Genomic DNA, 22,627 nt, shown 5'->3' on the forward strand with positions numbered 1-22,627 from the left:
CGTCTCTCAGATCAACCATACAATACACACACATACATACAATTACCCAAAATCATAAGAAGAAAATAAGTCCAAGTCTATCCCGCTCGTTAATCTCTTTCGTTCTTCTCATCGCTCTTCCTGTCTATAAGAAAACCCTAATATATCATTGATCCACATAGAAGTATATTAGCAGGGGGTATGCAAACGTATCCCTACTTCAAATGGCAAATAGAGTCGTAGAAAGTTCCAAAGTAGAAGAGTGTGTATGCTCAAGCAACTTTTCCGCGTTCTCGGTTGCCTCGGCCGCGAGCAGCGCCTCTACCGCCGCGACGGGAGCTGCCACTAGTTGTGTCTGGGTGGTTGCCATTAGCTTGTGGCCGCTGTGGTTGTTGCTCGCGCCGAGGAGCGGAAGGTGTTTTCTTCTGCTGCTGCTGTTGCCGCTGGTCCTTCCGTGGAGGTTGTGAAGGTGGTGGTGGTTGTGATTGTGATGATTGTGAAGTAGAAGTGTCAATGGTACCGTTGAAGCCGTCGCCTTTTCCGCGCCTCTTACGCTGCTGGTGACCCTGGCCTTTGCCGCGGCCACGGTTACCTCGGCCGTCTCTGGCCTCTTGGGCAGTAGTGTCTGGGGCAGAGCCTGGCTCTGGGAGTCCTTGGACACGTCTGCTTTCTTTGTCCCACCATTCTTGGAACTGTTGCTCCAGTTGAATGTCTTCGAGATTGTGCTTCGCTGTGGCGGCTTCGTGCAGTTCTTCTTTCTCGGTTTGTTGTTGCATGAGGATGGTGGCTAGTGAAAGTGAATTGGCTGATGGAGTATGGAAGCTCGTTTGGTAGGGTTCTGATCGTGGTATGTGACGGATGGATTGGATGGGGGCTTGAGGATTTGCTGAGGGGTTGGAAGTAGATGGTGCAGCGGTTGATGGCGCTGGAAGTGAAGGCTTAGACGGTGTTTGGACCTTGTTGGGGGTACTGCGACCTTGGCCTTGGATAGGTGTGGTCTTTGGTTTTGTATCAGGTGGCGGGGTGCCAGCAACCGTTTGACGGAGAGTCATTGAGGGCTTTGGAGTGGACCTGGCGGATCCTTCGGACGGACTTGCTTGCTGCTCGTTGACGGGAGCGGGACTGCTCGTGCTCGGAAGCTTCCAGGGGTTCTGGGGTCCTTCCTTCGCCTTTTGTTGAGCAGCAAGCATGTCCTGCATCTGCTGCTGCTGGATCTTCTTCCGTTCCTTCTGGGATAGCTTAGATGTAGCACTGTTGTTCTCACGGCGAGCCCCCATTCCCAAGCTAAGGTTCGATACTCGGTTTTCCGAAGCTTCGCTCATGATATCTTTGAGACTCTTCTTGGACGAGGATAAAGCTGAGGAGCTCCAGGGAGGTTGAGCATCTGGCGGGGTCAGGGATCCGTTCCTCTTCTTGTAAAGTGAGGCAGCGCGAGTTTCGCTCGGTGACTCCGGAACTGCAAGATCTCGCGAGGAGGCCATCTGGTCATCCAGGTAACTTCGACCCCCGAATGAATCACCATCGACTAAGCTAGACCCAAGAGCAGGCGAATCGAAAGACGGCTTGTGCTTATTTGCAGCGGGTGATTTATCCTCTCGCACAACACCCTTTCCTTTCCCGGGCTCCCCAGGAGAAAGTAGATATTCATCATCCATCTGGAACATCAAGTCGCCCACAGACTGCCTCGATTTGAGCAAGGGGCTGCTACTAGCTGGAGTCGAGCTATCCTTCGCTGGGGTAGCCTTCACTCTCTGCGCTAATGGCGAGACAGCTGCCTTTTCATTGCTCATCATACGTGGCTTGCCCTCGGAGGCGTCAATGCGATTGAGGCGAGACCTGATTCTCATGGAGTCAATCCTCCGCTTCCTGTCTTCCTCTATCAAAGACACTACTTCGGGGTATTTCTCGAGAACGTATTCTTCTGTGTTTCGTCCCCGCGAAATTGGGAAGCTAGCCATCTGGTTGTCGCGGCAGACAGTGTCAAGAGCACCGAGTAATATGCCGTCGAGGTCTTCCAGTAGCCTGCACAAAATGTAAGAATCACAAATATTGTTGTGCAATGGGGGTCCTCTTACCTGTTCGCCAGCAAGTCCTCTAGATTCAAGCATATGTACTCCAAAGCGGCATCCTTAAACTCTGTCACAAAACACGGAGCAATGGCATTGAGTAGATGGCACACACTGCGTGTGTTCACTAGAGTACGTAAATAAGCGACAAGAAATCAAGAGATAGAGAGTATTAACTTACCAAACATCCCAAGCATCTTCTGACATATCTGGGCCAATCTGTCGATCATCAACTCATTGGCCACGAACGCAACATCGAGGACCAAGTCGATAAAATCTTCCAGATCCCTCGATCGGACATCATCGAAGAGCTCAGCTTCCGTGTCGGCATACATGTAGCGAAGAACAAAGTTGAACACATTCGGCTCGAAGTGCCTGAGGTCAATGTGAACCATGTGTTCCGGGTCTGTACGACGTGACAATAGCCACATGCCCTCTGAGCGGCCAAAGAAGAGGGCATTGAAGAAGGGACATCTCTGACAGATGACTTGGCTGTGAGCCTTCACTTCGCTCCCATTCAGCTCGATGACCACATCGGCACTGTCAAAGAACGCCGGGTCCCTGATAGCTCGCTCCATGTCAACTTTGAGAGATTTGGTTGGCTCAATCATAAGCCTAGCAGCTCTCTCCAAGGTCGAGAGTCCCAGATGGCTAGCAATACGCATCACCTCGCTCCGAACTTGGCGATATCTGGAGGCACTGTCCGGCGAGTACCGCACCTGCTGCCAGACGTCCAAGATGCTGTCTGTGTATACAAAGAAAGCAATGTTTAGGACAGTAAGTACATCGACGCCATGCATAATGACGTGCGTCTGGCCCCGATCGTCACGCTGAATTGTCACAGTGTCAGGAACAGAGGCGTGGTCCGTACCGCGGAAGTCCTGGAATGCTTTTCGCAGCACCAAGCTGCGTCCTGCTAGGATGAATTCATGCACCGGTACTTGTATGTCAGATTGGCTCGTTCTGAGCCACACAGTCCCAGCTGGTGCCCGGGACTGTGAGGTTTGAAATAATGGTTCGATCTCTGAAGACGACATGACGGCTCTTCTGATAGCCATGGCAGGCTCCATGTCCGTATGAACATCCTTCTCATCAGTCTGACTCCGCGGGTCCATGGTTTCCTGTAGCGAATTGAATGGAGACAGAGGAAGGAGGTCTCTCCACAAGGTAGATGGGTCGACGCTGATTTGCTCTTTCGTGACCTCTGAGTCGCGTTGCACGGCTGCATACGCCCCAAAGGCATTGCTGGATACGCCAATAACCCGAGATAAGCCGGGTACGCGAGCAAACTTGTAATCCTTCGATGCGCCATCCTTCGTCTTCCCTCGCTTCTCCTTTCTCCAGGCCGAACCGGAAACGGTACAAATGACGATCGAACCATCCTGCCCCACGTCTACATCTGCAGCGGCCATATGGGCTTTCTTAATGGACCAAACGCGAGTCGGCTGGGACAGAGAATTGCGGGTTTTGGATGGGTTGGTCGTTGAAGTTGATACTGGCGGATGTTCTGTCTTGTTGACCTGAACTGTATATACTTCACCAAAGCTGGACAGCGCACAGATGGTATTTCCACCCGACTTGACCTGAACGATCTCATTGACAGATGAACCATACCGTGTAGCCATAAAACTGTCCTTTATGAACCTCGAACTGACATCCAAAGGAAACAAGAGCTTCGAATAGCCGTATTGCGAGAATACCCAGACTTCATGATTCTGGAGGAGAACTGCTGTCGCCTGATCGATAGCAGACACACTTTGTATCGGGGCGCTGAAAAGAGATGCTCCTACCCGTCGGGGCGTCGTTTGAAGTTCGAGTGAACGAGCATCAGAGTCCACCAACCCCAATTGTCCTTCGTTTTTACCGAATGTGTACAGACCAGAAGTGCTAAAGACGACCGAATGAATGGCCGATGCTGCTGCTCCAAGAATAACCTCTTTCTTGAAGGGATTGAAAATTTGTCGAGGCGAATTCTGTATAGGCACGTCGTCCCGATTGTTGCTCCTTGGGAGACTGTAGCCAAGTTGGCCAAACTTGTTGCTGCCCCAGCTGAAAATTTCGCCGCGGTCAGTGATCGCTAGCGTATGGTCTTGGCCTAGGGCAACAGAAACCACCCTCCTATTTGCGAGTCCACCCGTGTCTATGCAGACAAAACTGAATCGAGTTGACTCATCCCCTGTACCAAGGCGCCCGCCGGGCCCGAAACCACAGAGGAAGAGGTTAGACTCGGGGTCAGTAGTGAGAACAGCTGTGTGAAGCTTCGACATAACAATGTTCTGGATTTTTATGGGCTTATTCTTTACCAACGCTGGCAAGTCCGTTGAGTAGCCGGGTTCTTGATCGGGGTCAAAGATGTCGTCATTCGACCGTTGCTCCAGAAATTCACGGTAAAAGCGTTGTAGGAGGTGCCCGGGTCGTTTGAGAGTGATTCTTTCAGGATATTGACGATCATCTTGATCGCCAACTCCAAGGTTCAAGTTCTTGTTACTCCCAAAGGTGAACACTTCGTCACCAGACAAGTTAGTTCTGGGCTTCACAATACTCCTCATACTACGTGAGTCTTCCTCAAAGCCTTCTCCGCGGGATGACACATCGGAAGCAGCATCGCTGTTGTCCATATCTGCAAGAAGAGGGGCTTGAGCTGTTGCCCGGGGGCTGATACGTTTGATATCGCGAGTCGCAATCGTCGCCCCATACACATCGAAAGGACTATAACCTTCTCGGTCCTTGATCCTGATCAACCCTCCACTTGGGTGCCCGGGGTTGCTTGCTTTGCTGAAATCTGTAGCGTCGCGCATATCCCGAGCCATCAACGCCTGAGCGATTGTTGCGTTTCCTGCGTATAGAGCCCGATGCAAAGCCGTCCAACCACTTTCCCAGTCTTGCGCATAGATATCAAGAGCGGGAATCTCGAGCAGGGCTATGGCAAATTCAATTGCAGTATCTTTTGGCGAAGACGCCACATGATGAAGGAGGGTTCGACCATGATGATCTCGGGCATTCAGCTCCTCCCGAGATAGCGTCTTGCCAGGGCGCAGGCTACCACCTCGATCCGGTGTGGGAGTACCTGGGGAGGTCCCCGTCAATTTCCTGCTCTTCGTCAACGTACCTGGCGAGGAGGCTATCACGGACCCGGGGCTTCCCGGCTTGAAGGGAGAAGCCCCTCCGGTTCCCGTCCGCTGGCTGCCACCCGTTGTATAGGTGGCCGTTGCCAGGAACCGCCGAAAGCTCTCAACGTCATCGTAAAAGAAGAAACCCCAGAGCTTGCTACTCATGTGCTCAAAGTTGTAGTGTGTCAGAAACTCTTATCTACCCAGAACCAGAGCGTCGCTGTAACCGCGGAGGGTTGGCGGCGCACCAGCAAGAGTGTGGGTGACAAGAGTATTCTGACCGGACAGAAAAGGAGGGGTTGACGATGGTCAACGCGGGGGTGCAATTTATCGGAGATTTCTTCGAGAGGAAATATGTCAGGGCCGTAGATGGGAGATTGGGACGCTGTAAGTGATGGCTTTTTGCCGATGAGGATAGTTGGAAGTCAATCGAACGCGGAAATGCGGTGGCGATGATAGCTATACCGGGGGGACGAATATTGGACTCGGAGTCTTGGTGAACAGCGGGGGAGGGAAGGGCTCAGCGCGTCGGGTAAGCTGGAGGGAAGGTACGCGACCGCGAAATCAAGTCGGATGACCGGGTTCAAGGAGGGATGGAGGCCATTAGCCGGACAGGAAGTAAGATGGACTGGAGGGTGTTCGCAGGGAAGCACAGACTGATTATGCCCTTTCCTTCTGATCCGTGGATAATACTCTCCGGGCGGTGGCCAATCGCAGCGGCGCACCCCTCCATGTTCCCCGACGGTACGGCGAGGAGCATTAGGTTTCATTTCATTAATGAACTTTTAAGAAGTACTATGGCCGTGAGGGAAATGTGTAACCATCATCTGGTACAAGATTTGATAACTCTGCTATCGATACTAGTATGTGAGATCATTCGTGTTACATCCAGGTACTGAACAGGGGTACTAGCATTGCAACATCCATGTGTATCTCATGCCCTACAGCCCCGTACTACTACCGTAAGTATATCTGTTGTAGATCCCCGTCGTTCGGTCGGTTACACTTAATGCTCAACAGCACCAGGATTATCGCCTGCAGCTTGATAGGTATACTACATATTTACCAGTAACTCTTCTTATAATCTCATCCTTCCCGACAGTGTTACTCTGATTGGGGCGATTCCACAAGACCTCATCTGAAAACTATCACCATAAGCCTGGCGTATCGCATAAAAAATTGGCTACATATCTATCTATCCATTGCTCTGCCCTAAGTTAGGCTCCTGGTTTAGATATCAAATTCTCTGAAGATTCGCCAACAATTGCCCGGTTAGCTCAATTGGTCAGAGCGTCGGACTTTTACGATCACATGTGATCCGAAGGCTGCGAGTTCGACCCTCGCATCGGGCGATTTCTTTTTCGCACCTTGACCATGGTAGTCTCCATTTTTGCCGACATGATAACAGCCACGGTTGAGCTACCATTTAGAAAGGTGGAGAACGATAACTCGAATTATATAATAGTTTTGCCATCTTCTGTCGCTTTCCATGTAAAAGCGGTTGACAGGTGGATCTGGACACTTCTCCACCGCCGCACATTGGCTAACGTAGCCCACTACCATTAAGAAGCATTGAAATCAGATAGATAGGCTGTCACGTTATCAAAAGTTGCCCGGTTAGCTCAATTGGTCAGAGCGTCGGACTTTTATGATTAATCGTAATCCGAAGGCTGCGAGTTCGACCCTCGCATCGGGCGATCTTTTTTTATTTTTGTCCCTGCCCTGTTCATTTTGAAGAGGCAATATCCCCTCAACAGTCAACACCAACAACAACCACCATCTAAAGATCTTGTCTAGTATCGCCCATCATTTGTGATGGTGGACATCCCATCAAGCTGTTGCACACGGTCTTATTGGACTCGCTAGTTAGGCGCTTGCCTGCTTCCTTTTTGTGGTACAACCGCTCAGGACTACTACCTCTCTCGAAATGTATTCTATGCTGTCGCCATCCTCGTTGTCTTCACTCCAGACTCAAATTCTTGCACCATTGAGGGCCATGCGTCCCATCCTTCTTTGTCATATCATCCATGCCAATCAGTGGTTGTGCTAAAATTACCCCTTTCTATCCTCCTTTATCCCTCGACGCATTGCTTTGTCTACTTATCCCAACTGACTAAGAACACCCTGTCATGACCCTATTTCCTTGTCCCTGTGCATGCTGTCAGGTGGACCCTATATCCATCCATCTTATCAAGATAAGTTCACAGGGATGCACACAATGATCGGATACATCAGGTTTTCATGCTCTGCTTTTGTTCATAGCAAGCATTTGTTGTCACTCACATCTTGCGTAGGCCTCTGCTGGAATTGTCAGGGTCTCCACATTGTTGCAGGGACGGGTGGATGTTCTGATGGATAATGCTTGAGGGCGTATTCATATCACTAGAAATTAATTTTCAGGGCTTTGTTGAATTCTCGACGAGCAGTGGGTCTGGACTCCTACACATTTGGCTTCGCTGTCTCTTTTACCAATGATGTTTCTTCTACATCGTATTTAAAATATTACTGCTGTTCCGTAGTTCTAGATTGACTACATAGTACATTAGATAACGCACTACAGTATTTGTGGAACCAATTATCAGGTAACACATGAATATTCCTACGATACTGAATCTCAATAAGCCCTTCCCGAGAGTAGACCTTTATGCCTCAGGCATAAGGAAAGCTACTACTGGATGCTGCCTTGAGAAAGAAGGCGTTGTGTAAGCTATGCTCGTGGCTGCCTGTAGTAATCTCAGGAATCACAGGTCTTGCACATAGATTCTATCTATCATCATGTAGGCAACAATCGGCCACAAGGCTACAAACCCACCTAAAAGAAACAGCCCAAACAAAGGTACGAAAGATGAAGTGTCGAGGCCCTATTGTTGTGATCTAGATTAGCGCATACAGCTGTACCACCAACTGGCTCCAAACAACCACATCCAAGTCTTTGGAGAGATGCGCTAGAGCCGATTCCCATTGGCTTGCTTGCTTGCTTTACTTCCAAATTTAAACATGCTATTTTATTTCCCCGATAGAGTCCCACGCTTTTCCTGGGGATGATGCATCACCTATTAGCTTCCCCCGATTCGGGGTCTGCGATGAGTTAGGAGTCTAGGTTGTTTTGAAGGGGTCTTAGCCAGCCGCCTAGGCTGCAAACCTCACAGTTCCGGTGCATCATGCCGGCAGTGTGTTGTACAGTAGACTGGATTGCATTGGCTCGAGCTGAAAGGTATAGCTACAGACTAAGGTACAGTGCCTTGTAGACCGGGCAACTGGCGTCTGCTCTCCACCCTAACCTGCAGGCCGTTGCAGGTGAGGCAGCCAGTCCCAGGACAGTTGGGGGTGTGTGGTCCAAGCTCTCGGTGCTCGGAGGCTGTCGGCGCTCTGCGATCCACCCCCATCTCGTCGATCTGCGTCGCAGACATCCCAAGTTGACAGTCAGTTGAGCTGGCTTTGAAGTCTGTTTGGCTTCAAAGAAATTGCCGTCTACCGACGACGGCGGGCCAAAATCACGACATTGCTGTGTGGAAGGTTTCGCGGGCACCACAGGAAAGACTGAGATGGCTAAAGTTAGAAAGCATGGAATGTTGTCATGGATAGGGATTATCATGCAAGTTGATTGATCGCCCAGGCGCAAGCGGTAACTTTAGGAGGGCTAACCCATTCGGGGATAGTCTGAATTTAGTAGTACCGTTCCACATGACAAGAGCCCCCCTTTTCTTTTCGAATTCGGGTAAGATACCACGCATCTAACGGGGTAATTACGACTGCCTGGCAGGCCCCCGTGCCAGTTGGCAGCCAGCCACGCCTATCAGGCTATGACTTCATGCTATCACCGCTTGATCAGCCTTTCCTTATCTCTCGGCCAATACCGTTCTGTGACGCAGGCACTAGACTGGGCCGTACCTGGTTGATACTGGTTCATACAGAACTGCAGCCGCAGCTTGCGGCTTGACCGCCTTCGAATCGCCCGTTTTAATCTTTCCAGCTGCAACTGCTCACCTCCTGCACCATAATCTTGGTCCGCCCAAAATAACAGACAGAGCACAAGAGCATTCCCTCGATCAAGTGGAAGACTCCCTCCCTTACTGATTAGTCTGATCTTGCCCGTAGCCATTGATTGTATTGTCCCAGATCGCATGGGTTATTTCATTTGGAGGACCTGCTGTGGCACCCGTCAGCCTGACTGACTGACCGCTCGCACTTGACCTGCTTCCTTTCAAACCACCGAGTCACCGGGTGTGCGTCACAGACCTTCTGCGCCCGTACGCTTGACTGGACTGACTGACTTTCATTACCATAACGCCTGTCTCTCTCTTCCCTCTCCCTCTCTCGCTCTCTCTCTCTCTCTTTTCCTTTTCCTCTCCATTCTTCCACTTCCTACATTTCGTCCTTTCTCTGTGGATCTTACTCTCCTACTACAACCTCTTCCCCTCCCCTTTGGCCATCCACTCCTACTTCCCTCATCTGTAGTACTCAACCATGCGTTCCTAAAACCCCTTGGTTCTCCCCATTACGGTGAGAACGCCGTGCACCCCCGGACGCCTGGATCCGCCCAAAGTCGTCAGTGCGGAGAAGCTCCCAAGGTTGTCTAGACCGCATGCTCCAAATGCTCCAACATCTCATTGTTGCCTGAGCACAGCAGACGATGATATCGGCGTCCCTCGTTCTATCTCAACCAGTGCCTGTTACTTAGCGCTCAGCCTTTCTCTCCTTCTTCCATCTTTCTCCCTTTGTCGACCTTAACTCGGGCTGTTGGGCTTGTTAGCATGGCCTTCCGCAGTGGGACCGTCACCTCCCCGTTTCCTTGATCTACAGACATACACGCAGCGGTCGTTCTGGACGCTGTCTCCACTCGAAGACGGCTCAGTTACGATTCATATCCATTTCTCTAAAATATCCGCAGTTTACATTATGCATCAACACCCCCGATCTCCGGCGCCTGCGGCGCCCCCCTCCGCATCCAGGCCGGGCGCAAACCGCTCCGATGACCGCAGAGATCAAGATCTCCGCCCGAATTCTCCAGCTTTCGACCCCAGGGTACAACTTACACGGGGATTGGGAATAGAGACGGAGGCTAGGTCATCTGGACAGACGTCCAGTTCACGCCCAGCGAAAGAAGCAATATTGAAGCTCAATCAGCTCGTATCGGTATGGATTGAACCCGGCTTCTAGTCCCCTTATCTATGTAACAAAGGGCCCATTGGTTTAATTGTATATTGCGTCTAGAATTACCACACAAAAGCCGCTCTAGTAATACTGGCCTCTCGGATCGACTTCTCTCGCTCAGAAGATACACCGAAACTAAATCCCAAAGTCAATCGATGGGTATGCTACGTCCCCAAACATGCTGAGCCTCTGCTTCCCATCAATTATACCTAGTATCCATGTACTCTACTAACTACTTTACTCCATCTTCCAGTTCGCCATCGATTTAGAAGACATCGATGCCCTCCGAGAGGAGCTCCGATTTTGGCGAACGAACGACGTTAGCGAACAACCGCCTCCACCGTTGATCATCGAGACGTATCTGGATACAAAGGATCTGACGAATAACCAAAGTCTTGTTGCCTTGGATGAGCAAGGGAAACGATTTGATGTTCTGGAATCTCTTTCTAGGTCTTCAGAGGTACATGCCAAGGGGCCGTTATCGTCTAGGTCCGAGGATGTTATTCTAGAGCGATGGAGGGTGGAACTGGGGAATACGCCTAACAAGGCACTACCGGCAGATCTTGGCTCAAATCTGCCAAAAATATATAAGCTGAGTATTGTGACGTTCAGAACGTTATTCACCTACTCCAAGTTGTTACCCGCATGGAAGCTCGCAAAGCGCAACGGGAGGCTTCATACGCACCCGGCGCTTAAGATCAGGTATCGTATCTTGGTTGGGAAGCCCAATCCGGATGACTCCAAGCCGGATCGATTGACTACGCCGCTATTCGACAGCCCTAATAGGGTGGTCGATACGTACACCTTTGGGACCACGGAGTCGCCGGTTGGATACCTTTCCATCCAAGTGACCTATCGAACAAGCTGTGAGTTTCGAGTGGACGACTCGGAAGCTCTTTTGAGTTCCCGATTCATGGGAGCCGACGATGAAGTCTTCCGCCCTTCACTTCCTAGCAGGGATTCCAACCTCAAGGCCGCCAATTCCGGGGTCGGATCGGCTCCTGTCGAGAAACGAACTGTCGAAGACCCTGACCCAAGTCGAGCTTATGGGAGTCTTTCAACGTTCCACCACGTCGGCCCTACGACCAGTGCGAGTCCAATTTCAGCTCTTCGTGCCGCCCGCGAATCAGGAGCTGCCTCGCCATCCCCTCCAAGTTCCTCTTCCCGGAAGCCTGTAGAAGTTGTGAAGGCAAGTCCTCTGGGCCGTGCTGCCGTTTTGGCAAATGAAAGTAGCCCGGGCGTTGCTAGACGATCGTCTATCTCTTTCCCTCCGTTCAAAGCACCGCCATTGTCTGCGTCGCCATCTCTTGTTGATCCTCCACTGGGTATGTCGCCCCGGTCAGGGACAATGGCTCGCCCTTCGTTCCCAGAATCGAAGAACATGCCACCGCCGTCCATGGCAGCTTCCGCTCGCAAATCCTTACCTTTGCCCGGGGCTTCTGAGACTACAGCTACTTCTTCCAATTCGGCATCACCTCGGCCTACGCCAACCGCAAGGTACAGTAGCGCCTTCACTCATCGACGGGGTAGGCCTTCTTCGGGCAACATCAACAAAATCGACGACGAAAACTCGAGTGGCAAGACCAGTGCAACGTCTTCCAACCCTCAACCTGGGTCAGGCTTACTTGCTGAAGCCACGGGGACAAGTGCAGATTCCATTCATGCAGACGATGAGAACATCACGGAGTTCCTGAAGATGCTGGATTTGAGGAAAGATCTCTTGAAAACATCAAACTCGGCTTCTGCTGATGTGACTGCACGCCGGACAACGGCTACTTCAGCTGCGTTGACCCGGTTCCAGCGAATGAGAGATTCGAACGCGCAACTGTCGGAGTCAATGTCATCTTCTATGCTCTTACAGCGCTCGTCGACCTCTTCGAGCAAGCAGCTCTCGGGAGTGCCTCCCATGGTGGCAGGTACTTCGATTTCGACGGCCTCTTCTCCGGGCAAACCCATTTCACCCCATACCCCACATACTCCGGCCATTCCGTCTCGCCTAAGTTCTAACAGCATCGTTGATTATGACAACGATAGAGGTCGCGAGCAACCCTCCTCGGTCGGAGATTACACTCCCGAGGGTCCGACCATACCCCATCGCCCGTCCGTCGCAACGGTGAATGCCATTGATATCCCTACGTCACCAGGGTTGCCATTCCCGCCTTATCGTCGGCCCAGCTCTGCTGCTCCACCCCCTCCACCAGTTGCGACCGACGATGATGAGATATTCCCCTTCAATCTGCGCAGCGTAAGCCTCGGGGCTGAGGAGAGATCACACAATAGCTTAAGCGCCCTACAGAGACAGCATGACCTGGAAGGGGCTAAATCAACCACCCAGCCAACGCGCAGGGAACAGCGTCCGCCTTCGGCCAGCGAAGATCCGTGCCGAAGGTCGAGCTCAACTGGACACGGAGCAAGCCCCCACAAGCGGACATCACTGTCAGGGCCGACTGCGACACCGTCGCCGTCGAACAATCAAGTCTACCAACCACGCTTCGGCCTTAGTCGGGGGCGAGGACTGTCTGATGGGCCGCACTCCCTCAGCTCCGGCTCGAGTAGTCTTGCGCGCGGCGCTCCTTCTGATCTCGCTGAGCGTGATCATGATCGTGATGGCAATGCAAGTGGCAGTAATAGCGGCACCTCCGCTGTTGAAGATCGTCGGGGAGCTGGGCGACGACCAAGTTCGGGCCGAAACAATCCTCCGCCACCATCACAAGCTGAAGAGGACGAGCCGCTATTGTTTGCTATGAGCGATTTCGGGGCCTCCCGGCGAAGCTTCGAAGAAGGCAGACATGGCAACCAAGGTAGGCGACTCTAATGGAGACGCCAAATTTAGTCCTTACCTTCTTATTCCCTCTATCATGTTGTCGGACTCCTACAATATGCGTGCCTGCATTTGAAGGCTCTGTTGGAAGCTGCCATTTTTGGTGGCTTTTTTTTTTTTTTTTTCAAACTTCACTCTTCTGATGCTGTCTTTTTACGAGGCCATGCCTTACTTTTTTCTTTTTTTTTTTTTTTTCCTTCGTTTTTTATTATCCTTTTCCCCCGATTCACAGTGATCTACTTTTATAGACTGATCTGCAAGCGATACGGCCATGTGCGACCCGGAAAGGCGAATAGAGGATGATATAAGGGGCTTTTTCTCAAGGTTCTATTGTTTTTTAATTTCTGGTGTCAAAATCTGCTTAAACGGCCGTCTGCATTCTGGAGTGAATAGTGTTTTTGGGTTCCATTGTATCCATTTGTTTTTGTCTGCCTTTTTGAAGATGGGGATATTGATCTATCCCGCGTTCTTTTTCTCATTTTACTTTACACTCGCGCCGTCTGGGTTTACACACTTCTTCCTGATGCCTCGATTTTTTCTTCGTCTTTGGTTAGCGTCATTGAGTGATCTGTAATCAGAGGTATACAGGCCCAGGGAAAGGCCTGAAGTTGCTTGCTTGCTTGCTTGTGCTCATTGTGGATAGCTATCAATGAATCGGAACGCAATCTATCATGACATAACAAATAACAAATCTATGGCACGCTACCAAAGTCCCACAGACCACAAAGCTTCATTACAATTCTCAAAACATAGCTAGTAACGCCTTTCATCTACTCCAATCATGCACACAATGCTTTTAGTTTCTTTTGTATCTCTCTCATTCCCTTCAATTTTAGATCTATGTACAGTACAAGGGACAACAATTATTTTGGAAGTTGAGGGTGGGTATCTGCTTATCACATGCTGATCCAAGGAATCTCGTTGCCAGGATTTCCTTAGGCAGTGTGAAATGTTTTTCTTTCCCGACTTATCCCGATGGTTTTTTTGCGTCGGAAAGCCTCTTAGGGAGAGAGGCGGGTGGACATGCAGATGATGATAGATGGTAGCAGGGTCCACGTGGCCTGTTACACCGTCTTCTGCATGTCATGTCATATCTCTGATTGTTGATGAGATAGACATGAGATGAGTCTAGTATCGCCCCAGCAGGAGGAGAGAAGTGAAGTGGGTGGTGGGCGAGCATGTTTTCTGGGAACCGGCCATGTAGGTAGGTAGGTAGGTGATGAAGGAGATGATGGATGGGGAGAGCAAGACAAGACAAATGTGTCTGTCTTTTTGCCGGCTAAAGGAGAGCTCTGGGGAGTTATACATGCACGGTATATATGAACTGCCAGTGCTCACGAGGGGATTCTCGACTTGTTGCCAAATCACATCTTCCGGAAAGTGTTACCCGAGGCGCTTCGGCGCTCCTTAGCCTTGAAGCTGGTGTTGTTGGTGGGAGCAGTAGGAGCCGGGGCCCTGTTCTGCTGCTGCCGGGACTTGCCTGCAGGCTGGAAGGTGACTTCTCTCTCACCGACGACACCTCTGCGACGGGTGGGTTTCTGGCGAGACTGCATGTTCTGGGCGCGGGCAGCGAACGAACGATCGCGAGTAGCGCCAACGCCGGACGAAGAAGTGACTTCCATACGGGGTTGGCGGCCGTTAGTGCGCTTGTAGGAGGCCGTGGAGATCTTGCCGGAGGTTGCTGGCTTGGTGAATCTTTCGGGCTCGCTTTCGGACTCGGAGTCGTCGGAGCTGGAGCCGGGGACGTCGTCAATCGCTTCCTGCTCGGCGGCGGTGAGGCCACGCTCTTTTCTCGGAGGCTGGTCGACGGATGTGCTGGGGTTGAGGAGCCTGAATTCGTGGGAGTTCTCGTCGATGGCGAAGTCTTCGTCTTCGAACAGTTTGGCGAAACGGCTGTCGCCCAGGAGGTTCTTGCCGGGCTCTTCGGTGGGTGCTGCTTCTGCTGCGGCTGGTGCAGGGGCGTCAACCATGTCGTCATCTCCACCCTTTTGTAGGACGCGCTGGGCTCTGCGACGCTCGTTCTTCTCTTCCATGGTGAGGAGCTTCTCGGCCAGTTTCTTGTTGACCTTGACGGCGGCCTTCTTCTTGCCGCGGATACGGCTCTCACGCTCCTTGTCGATCTTCTCCTTAACACGCTTGGCACGCTCTTCTTCCCAGATGTAGGGGTTGGTGATAAGGCGGGCTTCTTCGTATAGCTGCTGCGCCACAAAGTAACCGTGCATGTAGGGGCGGAGGAGGCTGGTTCGGCCGATTAGGTGGTCCAGGTTCAGGGTCTTCAGCTGAGGAACCGTCAAGAACTTGAAGTTGTCGTAAACAGCGCCAGTCTGGCCGCTGCTGAAAGCGTTGGGATCGTTGGGGTCTTCAGCCATCTCCTCAACGAGGTTGTCCAGGAACGAACACCATCTGGGAGCGGGACCCAGTTGCGGGATGAAGAACGAGTGCTGTTGGCGACCTTCGTTAGCAGTCAAGAGCATACCGCTATCCTTGCACCATGCGACCGAGTTGATGTCGACGGCCGGTTCAACGGATGTCCAGGGCTTTCCATCACGGGGGTCCCAGATCTTGATGATCTTCTTATCGGCGGACATGATCTTCGGGTCCAGAGTCTGTTCGCGGGTGTGTGTTGATGGCTGTAGGAACTTCAAGGTGTGGATAGGGAAGCCGTATCCCTGGTCCTTCTTGAGTAGTGGTACGGGGGACCGAAGATCGTAGAGGTGAATGAGACCGTTCGAAGAACCGGTTCCGAGGGTCAGGCCAGAACGGTGGAATTCCAAGGCCGTGATCTCGTGCCGGGGCTCATCAGGGCCAGACTGAGTGGGTGGCAGCAAGATTCCGGCTCTGCCCTTTGCTCTGGGATCCCAAAGCTCTACCGTACCCAATGTAGTACCGAACGCAAGAAGATTGTGACTTTCCTCGGCAATCGCACCGGTGTTGACCGCGCCGGTGTTGATACCACCCTGTAAGGTACCACCACCGCTAGAGGTGAAATCGTCTCCACCAACATCGACTTCGAAACTGCGCATGTACCGACCAAGTTCCAGGTTCAGGCGGAAAACCTCTCCCATGCCATCCGAGTTAACACCGACTGAGGGAACCAAGGCTTCGGTTGATTGCCGATCGTACACCAAGTCACGGCCGTATCTGGGAAGTCTCGTAGTGTAGTGGCAGCCTTGCGGGGTGTGGAATTCGAGCGATCGGTCGGACTGCAGGTGAAGGGATTTGGAGTAATCAGAGGACAACAGAAGGAAAGTGGTGTTCAGGGCTACTGTATGGCGAGCCCATGAAAGGGAAAGTTGCGGCAGATAGTGGGTATGAATCTGGGGCTTGTATGTTCCTGCGCGAAAAAAAAAAGGTCAATATTACAGAATTAAATGGTAGTCTGGAAGATGATCCTACCTGTGCTCATGACCCACTCGCCATCTTCACTGACACGGACGCATTGACTTGCTTCTTCGAATTCAAAGTCCTGGAGTAGTTCGATGCGGTTCGCATACTCCGGGTCATTTTTCAAGCTGCGCTTTCTCCGACGCGCAAGCCACTCTGGCAGAGGGCGCGCGGTGTTGGAGCCGGAGATGGTATAGACGGGGACCTCCGACTGATTAGAGAGCTTCATGGCGAAGGGCTGAGAGAAAAAAAGACCAGCTTGAAGCGCAGAAGCTGAACCAAAGGGAAAAAAAGGCGATACGAAAAAAAGTTCGCCGATAGCGATAGCTGGGTCCACGTGACGCTGCGGGTGTCGATCACGCATGATTGGCTCTCGCGGGCCGAAGCAACCTCCGTTGGGTCTCGATGGCATCGCATCTTCTGCTGTTCTGCATCTGCCTCGCCTCGCCCGGCTGCCATTTGGTCGTTTATCAGAGCTCGGAGCATATCGCTGGGTCTATGGCGCCTCTAGTCTGATACTTAAATGCGCCTCTTTCCTCCCGGTATTCCTTGAAACCCGCGAGCTTTCCCCCCTTCTCCCACCCCAAAACAGCGATGGCATCTCCGAGCCTATCTATCTACTGACACCTGTTGCATTATCCCAAAGTCTCCAAATAGTACTATGGACGGCTTGTTGAGAGATGATCCTTTTCGCGCATCTTGCTGGAAATGAATCCTCTTTCAGTTGTACTATCTTTCCTGGCTAGAAATACAAAACAGCCGGTGTCTCCTTGGGGACTATAACTAAATCATGGACTTTCCCGGAGGGTCCATCACCAACATACGCGCCATTGTAGGTTCCTCTTCCCTCTCCAGAAAGATACCGGTCTAGCCCCTAACTTGGCATCTTAGGATGGATTCCCCCATATTTACTGGAGGATATACACCGACGATCCTGGCGAGTCGCCAAGTAATGGCTACGCCATCCTTAAGCATCTCAGCCGTCTCAAGGACCTGGAGCTCCAGCTAAGGGACCGAAATTGCTTGGTTTCAAGCTACCCCAGACGATTATGTTTATGGGTCTTTTCTGCTACTCCTGGTTTTGAAAGCCTGTCATCGCTATCTCCGAATGATGGCAGAGACGATTCAGGTCGCCTCGCCATTGGCTCGGCTACTCTGAAAGGTGTGTATGCGCTTGATCAATGTACTCCTCAACTCTACACATTGGTATTGGCTTCTAACAATATACCACAGTCTCCTCTTCTGGCAACGTTTCTGCGTTGGATCTAGTCAAAAATCTCTCGACAGAAACACAAAATGCGTCGGGGACCGCGGGCTCGCAGAGGCCGAACGCCATGACACCTTTCGCTACTATTTACGCATCATTCATTTCGGCTGTCAGTGGAGCAGTCAGCCTCCAACTAGTCCGGCAACGCAACGCAATTCCCCTCGGCTCACGTACTCTCTTTACCGTTGTTGAAAGAGATGGCTGCGACAACTCTCACGTTTCCAAGAACGACCCTGCTTTGGCACCGTCCTTAACTACGCTTCAGATCCAGCTGACATCTGCCGGAAAGCTAACAGTAGCTCTACAGACTGTATCGCAGGCTGGCTTGACGCGGTTGCTCACACCGGAAGAAGTCCCTGCGAGCATACACGACACTCCACCGGGCACTGACCTCTGGCTATCTCCAAGTGGGTCGATTGCCAGACTTGTCGCCGCTAATCCGCCCCAGCTGAACGCAGGATCCCCGTATCCGTCTAATGTTGGGGGCTCAGGGAATGAGAAGTCGAGCCCGGCAACTCGCAAACAGTGGAAGGTCAATGTGCTCTGGTGGCTTTCCAATTTTGGTCTTCCTGTGGATGGCATCGATGATGAAGCTTGGGTTGAAGTTGAAGTTTGGGAACCATTTTACTCTAGACTCGCCGGGGAAGTTTGGCGGCCCAGCGAGGAAGGCGCTTCCATGCTTCCCCTAAAGCGGATTCTTTGGCCAGCTATTTACTGCTTCAGGAGAACGAAATCAGCATCTTCAGTGTTCTATGGTGAAATGGAAGGTGTCTCATCCATTGCTGGTGACCCTCTAGATTTCGCAGAGAAATGGCGTGTAACAGAGAAACTTAGCTTTGCCGAGGCGAGCCCTAAGCCTCCGTCTGTCCATCAAGAAGCGCCGACTAGGGATCAGGACGCATCATCTCCCGATCTACTTAACCTGCCTGAGGGTATCGAAAGCCTTTCTCGAGCGTCGCAGTATCCTGACCTCCAAACTGCTAGTCTTGTATACCCAACACCGCCTGATGGGGCCGCCGCAACAGGCCTAAATCCCATGGTTACTTCCGATACCTTCGCGGACGACATTGAGCAAAGCTCGAACTTTATGCAACAGGACAGGCAAAATCATCATCGTCAACTCAGTAAAGAGAGAACTGGAACGGATGTGATAAGCTTTGGCCCGTCGGCAGGACTTGTGGTTGGTTCGGGCCTATACGATACGAACGACGACGATGATTTATTCGGGGATATCAATGAGAAAGACTTTGGCACCAAAGGAATCACCGATGCTGATTTCAGCTTCTTTGACGACCCAGACTTCGACCGTGGAGGTGTTGGCGAACAGGCTGAAGCAATTCAAGAATTGTCTGGGTTCATGGATACCGATGAGCCCGAGATCCAACCAGCTGTGGACGGCCAGGCTTCACCTGAACAGACACCAGCCATGAATATTGCAAGTGCTCAGTTGAGTCCTGTGGCCGCTACAGCAGACCTGCAGCCCGAGAAAACTCCCCAGGAGGCTAAGGCACCTGTATTTACGCCTCAGGAGGACAAACCCCGAACAATAAGTCCTCCCTTGAGCCCAGTGGAGGTTAAGAAGATCCTGTTCCCGGAGTCGCAACCTGAAAGTCAACGGCCTGCCAAGAAAGGGCAGGGGCCAGGTTACTACAATGCAGTTGCTTTCAAACAAAACATGTCCCTCTGGGACCAGAAATACGGCGCTGATGGAAAGTTTGGATTCAATCTTCGTGGGATTGAAAGGAACAAGGGGCCAGACACCGTCACAAGCGACATCCCAACTGTTGGCCTTCCACGTCACAGCGGAAAGATGAAAAGCGGCACGTCAAAGGATCCCGACAATTACGGATCTCCTTCTAGTGAGGAGATGCAAGAATCATCATCGGATTCGGACATGAGCAGCAGTGTAAGTGCCGAGAGTGATGAGAGTGCCTCTGAAAGTGGCCTCTCGCCTGCCACGTTTTCCACCAGAAAAAGGAAACGTACTCGCTCCAATTCGGGAACTTCGTTAGCTTTATCCCAGGACAAGTCAACTGTCCGGACTGGTCAGGAAACTGCAGCCCAGAGACCGGAAGACTCGGTATTCCTGGGGAATTTTCTGTCTACCTTTTCTGACTGGTCAATGGCGGGTTATTTCTCCCTGGCACAGAACCAGGTCTTTCCAGTGCTTATTCGCAAGGACATACAGGTTCAAATTGCTCAGTTATTGGTTGACCAAGTGACGCAATCATCTCTGGACCATAAGATAGATGGAACCCTTGGTCTGCTTGATTATGCTGATGAGGTGTGCTCTCCCGAGACTCTTCAGGGTGATGCAGCTTTCGTGAGTGGGATGGAGCGACTGGACTTGAACAGTTTTGTTTCGTTGCAAGATTCCAATGCGCTTTCGCCTTCGTCATCCAATGGTGCCAACCCGCGTCAGTCCTCTCAACGTAGAGAGACTGGGAAGGGCACCATAGTGAAATTACCCCCACCGCACTTGCGCGTGCGTCGGGGGAAGGATTTCCTGGAGACACTACCTCCGGCGATATCCTTTTGGGAGACTTTCGGGCTGGAACCTGCGCATGGGCAGAAGGACATTCTCGCATATTGCATACATCCTCATTTTGCTGCTCGAGCAGCCGACACATTCTTAGAGCGGCTTGGACTGGTCTACTCGGGCTGCAACCTTGGCGAGCATCGTCGGGGCGAAAGTTCCAATGTCTTCGATCGTGGACTGGGCTCCTGGAACATCAGTCCATCAGCAGACTCACGTTACTCCGAGGTCATACAGTCACTCAAGAGTATTTGTGGAGTGCTCGGTAAGCCATATCCGACAATGTTGAATTTGCTTATTCTGACCGAGACAGGGTCTGCGTTTTTGAGTACTCCGCCAAGCAAGGATAGCAACATTGTAGTTTACATAGTGAATCCTTTTACACACGCCGCATCATTGGTGGATATCTGCGCTGCATTCTGGTCTCTTTTCCAGCAATACATCGCGGAAGCTGACAAGCAACAGACACAACAGCTGAACGAGCTTGTTCTTCAGATAATCCCCATGGGTTTTGTCACTTCGGCCGAATCTCTCGTTGTTCCTCCCCAGGCCGAATATTTGAACCTGGCCCTCGAAGTGTACAGCCGATGTCCGCCTAAATCGTCCGAAGTGGGCCCGGTGAATTGCGCACCGCCGGTCTTGCTTGCAGAGCCTATCCCTAAATCTATTGGCTTCAAACTGTCATCGGAGGGTTCGTCGCCGCTGCAGGAAGGCAAGCATCTTCATATTGCTTGTTCCCGAAGTCTGGATCAACGTTGGTTAAGTGTGGCTTGGTCTGATAATTTTGGGGCACTTCAACGGAACATGTCATATTGCCTTCGCTATCGTAACTCTGTTGCGGCTCGGCCTCTCCCGGAGGTACGGGGTGAAATATGGAAGGCAACAAGGGATATCATGGATACGATACAGACGCGCTGGAAGGTCATCATTGTCAGCACTGACCCTGTGGACCAGGAGGAGGTTGACAGTAAGTGCACGCCCCATCTTTTGCCGGTTCAGAGCTAACAGATAAAAAGCGTGGACAAATTTTGCAGATCAGTACGGCAAGGCTAGGTCCATGACGCTGGATCTTGTGATCTTGGGCGCGACCACTCCTCCTGACCTACATCTCGAGCCGCCTTATCTCCCCATTCCCTTGAGCATGTTCAATCAGCAGCCTTCATCCACACCTGTTGCTACACCGAACCTCAGCGGCGGTGTCTCTTCGCCGGACCAGTTCGGTACCGCGCCCACACCCCCGGGTGGCTGGGGTGCACCCGCCAATGCCTCCACCCCAACGGATGCGCTCCCGGAGGTTGAATCCGAGTCCCTGCTCACGGATATCTACGATGAGACATGGGGGGTAGTGTTATCGCATCGTCTCAACAGCTCTCTACATCAGACGGAGTATCGCCCCGCATTGGCAAGCGGGTACCTTCTTCGCAGGAAGGGCTCTACTGATGGAGATGGCCTATATACTATGAGTGTCAATATACTCTTTGCACGGCGTTCCCCTTCTTCATATGATACTCTCCTACGGGAGATTCTGGGTATGTATCGCGACCTGGCAACCCTGGCCAGAGCCAGGGGTACGCGCACTGTGCAGCAAGGCACATTACCGTGGCATGTGGCTACGGCAATCAAAGCCCAAACTCTTCTCAGCTATGCATTGTGATCTTTTATTCATGTTGTTGGCATTATACCATGTCTGCGGGTCGAGCGATCATGTGGCGTTTAGGGGAACACGGCTGGCTTCTTGCTTCATGTGTTCTACCTGATTTTTCTTCACTTATGTACATAGTTTGTTTTTTTTTTTCCTCAGGCAGAATTGGTTATACCACTACGCAGGTTTGTTTTGGATCTGGACCGGGCGGGAATGTTGAGTATGGTTTTAGAATAGAGGCCGGGGCATGCATCTTTACATATTTATGGCGATATCTAGCAATGTAATACCATATGGCAGTGTGCTATATTATTGAGATGTTGGTCAATTCAACTGTATGGTCTTAGTTCACACTCCAGGATTGTTGCGTTTCGAGCAGCTCCACGTTGCCGATATATATTCCAGCTAGGGTGGTAGTAGGATCATGATGATTGCACATCCTGAGTCATGACCACCGAGGCGAGCACATGTGCCCATATCGACAAGGTCCCCGATAGCATCTACATACACATCTAAATAGGCCAATAACCCATAGGCCCGGCACCACGCATCTAGAGCCCCTGTTCATCGTGAACACAAGCCCCATCATGCGGGTATAGTATAGCCTTACAAGCCTAAACTCCACCAAACATACTGCTGTGTATGAAGATAATGCATTAGTTGCTAAA

At 51.5% G+C, this 22,627-nt stretch overlaps 5 protein-coding genes and 2 non-coding genes across 7 annotated transcripts; 4 read left to right on the plus strand and 3 right to left on the minus strand.

Moving 5' to 3' along the window:
• Nucleotides 1-5: 5 nt before the first annotated feature.
• Nucleotides 6-5,707, minus strand: BO83DRAFT_434104 (BTB domain and ankyrin repeat protein). The gene is made up of 3 exons (XM_025535750.1): nucleotides 2,227-5,707; nucleotides 2,055-2,172; nucleotides 6-2,001 (listed from the first exon to the last, which is right to left on the minus strand). The coding sequence occupies exons 1-3, from the start codon at nucleotides 5,318-5,320 to the stop codon at nucleotides 252-254; spliced, it is 4,962 nt and encodes a 1,653-aa protein (XP_025392096.1). The 5' UTR covers nucleotides 5,321-5,707; the 3' UTR covers nucleotides 6-251.
• A 714-nt stretch (nucleotides 5,708-6,421) lies between these two features.
• Nucleotides 6,422-6,507, plus strand: BO83DRAFT_t49. Its single transcript has one exon. It is a non-coding gene; the product is annotated as a tRNA-Lys (tRNA).
• A 259-nt stretch (nucleotides 6,508-6,766) lies between these two features.
• BO83DRAFT_t50 lies at nucleotides 6,767-6,852 on the plus strand. The gene has a single exon. It is a non-coding gene; the product is annotated as a tRNA-Lys (tRNA).
• A 1,467-nt stretch (nucleotides 6,853-8,319) lies between these two features.
• BO83DRAFT_374919 (uncharacterized protein) lies at nucleotides 8,320-8,696 on the minus strand. The gene has a single exon (XM_025530324.1). It carries the CDS (start codon nucleotides 8,563-8,565, stop codon nucleotides 8,383-8,385), a length of 183 nt encoding a protein of 60 aa, XP_025392097.1. The 5' UTR covers nucleotides 8,566-8,696; the 3' UTR covers nucleotides 8,320-8,382.
• A 972-nt stretch (nucleotides 8,697-9,668) lies between these two features.
• On the plus strand, nucleotides 9,669-13,234 carry BO83DRAFT_454235 (putative autophagy protein Atg13). Its single transcript, XM_025536957.1, has 3 exons — nucleotides 9,669-10,291; nucleotides 10,370-10,468; nucleotides 10,563-13,234. Exons 1-3 carry the CDS (start codon nucleotides 10,055-10,057, stop codon nucleotides 13,122-13,124), a joined length of 2,898 nt encoding a protein of 965 aa, XP_025392098.1. The 5' UTR covers nucleotides 9,669-10,054; the 3' UTR covers nucleotides 13,125-13,234.
• A 1,043-nt stretch (nucleotides 13,235-14,277) lies between these two features.
• Nucleotides 14,278-16,743, minus strand: BO83DRAFT_353285 (WD repeat NOL10/ENP2 family protein; the record flags this gene model as incomplete). The annotated part of the gene is made up of 2 exons (XM_025529037.1): nucleotides 14,278-16,464; nucleotides 16,527-16,743. The coding sequence occupies 2 exons, from the start codon at nucleotides 16,741-16,743 to the stop codon at nucleotides 14,495-14,497; spliced, it is 2,187 nt and encodes a 728-aa protein (XP_025392099.1). The 3' UTR covers nucleotides 14,278-14,494.
• Nucleotides 16,744-16,962: 219 nt separating this feature from the next.
• Nucleotides 16,963-22,263, plus strand: BO83DRAFT_374921 (uncharacterized protein). The gene is made up of 5 exons (XM_025530325.1): nucleotides 16,963-17,346; nucleotides 17,406-17,676; nucleotides 17,748-20,582; nucleotides 20,631-21,284; nucleotides 21,334-22,263. The coding sequence occupies exons 1-5, from the start codon at nucleotides 17,305-17,307 to the stop codon at nucleotides 21,969-21,971; spliced, it is 4,440 nt and encodes a 1,479-aa protein (XP_025392100.1). The 5' UTR covers nucleotides 16,963-17,304; the 3' UTR covers nucleotides 21,972-22,263.
• The last annotated feature ends 364 nt before the right edge of the window (nucleotides 22,264-22,627 follow it).

Source organism: Aspergillus eucalypticola, assembly GCF_003184535.1.
Source record: "Aspergillus eucalypticola CBS 122712 chromosome Unknown BO83scaffold_3, whole genome shotgun sequence".
NCBI lineage: Eukaryota > Fungi > Ascomycota > Eurotiomycetes > Eurotiales > Aspergillaceae > Aspergillus > Aspergillus eucalypticola.

Bases quoted from the DNA above. Each gene is read 5' to 3' on its own strand.
- BO83DRAFT_434104 (XM_025535750.1), bottom strand. From the start codon at position 5,320: ATGAGTAGCAAGCTCTGGGGTTTCTTCTTTTACGATGACGTTGAGAGC. The intron at 2,173-2,226 runs GTAAGTTAATAC...TACGTACTCTAG, and splicing joins GAAGATGCTTGGGATGTTTG to TGAACACACGCAGTGTGTGC. The intron at 2,002-2,054 runs GTAAGAGGACCC...CATTTTGTGCAG, and splicing joins GAGGACTTGCTGGCGAACAG to GCTACTGGAAGACCTCGACG.
- BO83DRAFT_374921 (XM_025530325.1), top strand. From the start codon at position 17,305: ATGGACTTTCCCGGAGGGTCCATCACCAACATACGCGCCATT. The intron at 17,677-17,747 runs GTGTGTATGCGC...AATATACCACAG, and splicing joins TGGCTCGGCTACTCTGAAAG to TCTCCTCTTCTGGCAACGTT. The intron at 21,285-21,333 runs GTAAGTGCACGC...ACAGATAAAAAG, and splicing joins GGACCAGGAGGAGGTTGACA to CGTGGACAAATTTTGCAGAT.
- BO83DRAFT_374919 (XM_025530324.1), bottom strand. From the start codon at position 8,565: ATGTCTGCGACGCAGATCGACGAGATGGGGGTGGATCGCAGAGCGCCG.
- BO83DRAFT_454235 (XM_025536957.1), top strand. From the start codon at position 10,055: ATGCATCAACACCCCCGATCTCCGGCGCCTGCGGCGCCCCCCTCCGCA. The intron at 10,292-10,369 runs GTATGGATTGAA...TATTGCGTCTAG, and splicing joins AGCTCAATCAGCTCGTATCG to AATTACCACACAAAAGCCGC. The intron at 10,469-10,562 runs GTATGCTACGTC...TCCATCTTCCAG, and splicing joins ATCCCAAAGTCAATCGATGG to TTCGCCATCGATTTAGAAGA.